Source organism: Penaeus monodon, chromosome 37 (genome assembly GCF_015228065.2).
Source record: "Penaeus monodon isolate SGIC_2016 chromosome 37, NSTDA_Pmon_1, whole genome shotgun sequence".
NCBI classification, from domain to species: domain Eukaryota; kingdom Metazoa; phylum Arthropoda; class Malacostraca; order Decapoda; family Penaeidae; genus Penaeus; species Penaeus monodon.
In genome coordinates this window covers 13,327,856-13,330,355 of record NC_051422.1, presented here as the reverse complement: position 1 = coordinate 13,330,355, position 2,500 = coordinate 13,327,856, and the positions used below count along the sequence as shown (strand labels likewise).

At 50.6% G+C, this 2,500-nt stretch overlaps 1 protein-coding gene across 1 annotated transcript in view; it reads left to right on the top strand.

Annotated features, from left to right (window-relative positions):
- The window catches only part of LOC119596080 (amphoterin-induced protein 2-like), a 144,661-nt gene that overhangs the window by 128,096 nt on the left and 14,065 nt on the right, over positions 1–2,500 (top strand). The window contains exon 3 of the mRNA XM_037945206.1: positions 472–2,500. This exon is cut by the window's right edge and continues 320 nt beyond it. Within this exon, the coding sequence (XP_037801134.1) occupies positions 974–2,500 (1,527 nt within the window). The 5' untranslated portion in view covers positions 472–973. The remainder of the gene's footprint in view (positions 1–471) is intronic.

Genomic DNA, 2,500 nt, shown 5'->3' with positions numbered 1-2,500 from the left:
CTGTCTGTCTATCCATCTCTCTCTCTCTCTCTCTCTCTCTCTCTGTCTATTTATCTATTTATCTGTTTATCTATCTGACTACCTATCTATATATCCATATATATATATATATATATATATATATATATATATATATATATATATATATATATATATATATATATATATATATATGTGTGTGTGTGTGTGTGTGTGTGTGTGTGTGTGTGTGTGTGTGTGTGTGTGTGTGTGTGTGTGTGTGTATGTGTGTAAATATCTACTTATAAAGACATCCATATACAAAGACAAACACACACACATGTGAACCCACATTTGTTTTATGAAAACATGTTAAAGTTAGAGAACAATTTTTTAGGACATTTAGTTAACAGCATTCTTCTCAAAGTTTAATGACAAAATCGATAAACTAGTTCCAGTTCTTTCAGTATTCTTCAGCCGTGGATTAATATCCTTCATTTTCTTTACTTTCAGTTCCCGCTGAGTGACGCTGGGATTCCAAGGAGCCAATCAATGACCAAGCGTCTGGAGGAGATGGAATGGCGGACAGGTCGAAGAAATTCATAGGCTTGTGAAATTTGTGGAACGTTAAGATCCTGTTTTTTCTCTCTTCGTCGGCAGTGTTCCAGGTCTTGTTCACGGTTCCAAGGCAGATAGAACATTTTAACGTTTATTAAAGGCATTCTAGGTCGCCGGTTTCATCTCCAGCTTCCTTTTCCCCCTTTTTCCTGTTCCCCTATATCGACGATTGCCAAGAAGGAGGACATGAAAACGGGCTTCGAAGAGTTTTGAAGATTTTTTTTTATAGTGATTGGTGTTCCGATTATACAACGTAGATATCGGGCTTTAGTGTAATAATGTGATTGGTATTAGATCATATGACATCGCGGGAGAGAGCTAATTGGATTATTAAATTGACAGTGTTTGTGGCGTCAGTGTGCAATGGCGTTTTAACATTCGTTTATTTAGAGACAAAATGAACTCAAGGACGCACTTGGGAGCACCCATGATCCGAAGATCTCTACGCTGGGCCTGGCTATGGGCGTGTGTGTGGGCGTGGGTAGTGTGCGGGACGGGCGGCGAGTGTCCGAAGCCGTGCCAGTGCAAGTGGCGAGACGGAAAGGAGACGGTGTCCTGCCCCGACGCAGAGTTCATCGACATCCCGCGCGGCCTGGATCCCTCGACGCAGGTGCTCGACCTCAAGCAGAACAACCTGCAGATCCTGCCGCGAGATGCCTTCGTCGACACCGGCCTCGTCAACCTGCAGAAGGTGTGGCTCAACTTCTGCAACCTGAAGCACATGGACAGCGGGGCGTTCAACAAGCTGGCCAACTTGGTGGAGCTTGATCTGAGCCACAACCTCCTGCGCGCCGTTCCTTCCGAGGCCCTCAAGGATGTGCCTGGACTAAGGGATTTGAGACTCGCCTACAATAATTTAGAGACTCTCTTAGATGCGGCTTTTACTCCAACACCAGACCTCGTCCGTCTGGACCTCTCTTTCAACCTCATCGCCAGTGCTAATGAACGTGCTTTCCGTGGCCTTACTCGTCTAGAAGTACTGAAGCTGTCTGGTAATAAATTCACCACGTTGCATGCCAGCGTCGTCTTGCCTTTAGTTGCAATCCACGAGCTGCATTTGGACGGCAATCCGTGGCACTGCGATTGTTCTCTCCGGCCTCTGCGGGAGTGGATGGTCGAGCGGAACGTTGCCTTCTCAGAGCCGCCCTCGTGTCTGAGGCCGAAGCGCCTGCAGGACCATCACTGGCAGACTCTCACCCTCGACGAATTCGTGTGCGTTCCGAAGGTCACTGCCGTCGCCCCCCGGGTGCTGGCTGCCCACGGGGAGAACGTGTCCCTCGCCTGCCGCGTCGAAACAGACATTGATGCCGCCGTGACCTGGCTGCTCGGCAACCGTCCGCTCCAGAACGGGAGTGACTCTCAGCGCTACCGGGTGCTAGAACTCGTGTCGCCGAACCATGCAACTCGCTTTTCGAATCTCACCATCGCTGGCGCCGCCCCTCGGGACCAAGGAACATACCGCTGCGTAGCCGAGAACAAAGCGGGTGTCGTCGAAACCAATCTCACACTGCAGGTGTCCAACGAGATCGCTGAAGTCCGGCTGGTGACGATGGACCGAGTCTTCGTGACCGGAGGACTTCTGAGCGTCGTCGCCGTGATGGTGTTCATCCTGTTCCTCCTCGTCGTTCTCCTCTTCCGCAGGCGACAGCGCGGGCGACGAAGAGGCCCAGAAACGGAGAACAAGACGGAGACGCCACAGTCTTCTCAAGGCCACGCCAGCAACTCGAGCGAATCTCACCCAAAACTCGCCGACTACCACATCGTCCCCACCAACGACATCGACGAGCCCTCGCCGTTGCCCACGCACTCGGACAAGTCGTGGATGCTGAGAGACGCGTCCGTCGACGACTTCCCCTCGACCAAGGAGCTGGAGAAGTCCAACCTCTACGCCGAGTCGGACCAAAGAAGGCTGCAGAAGCCTTTG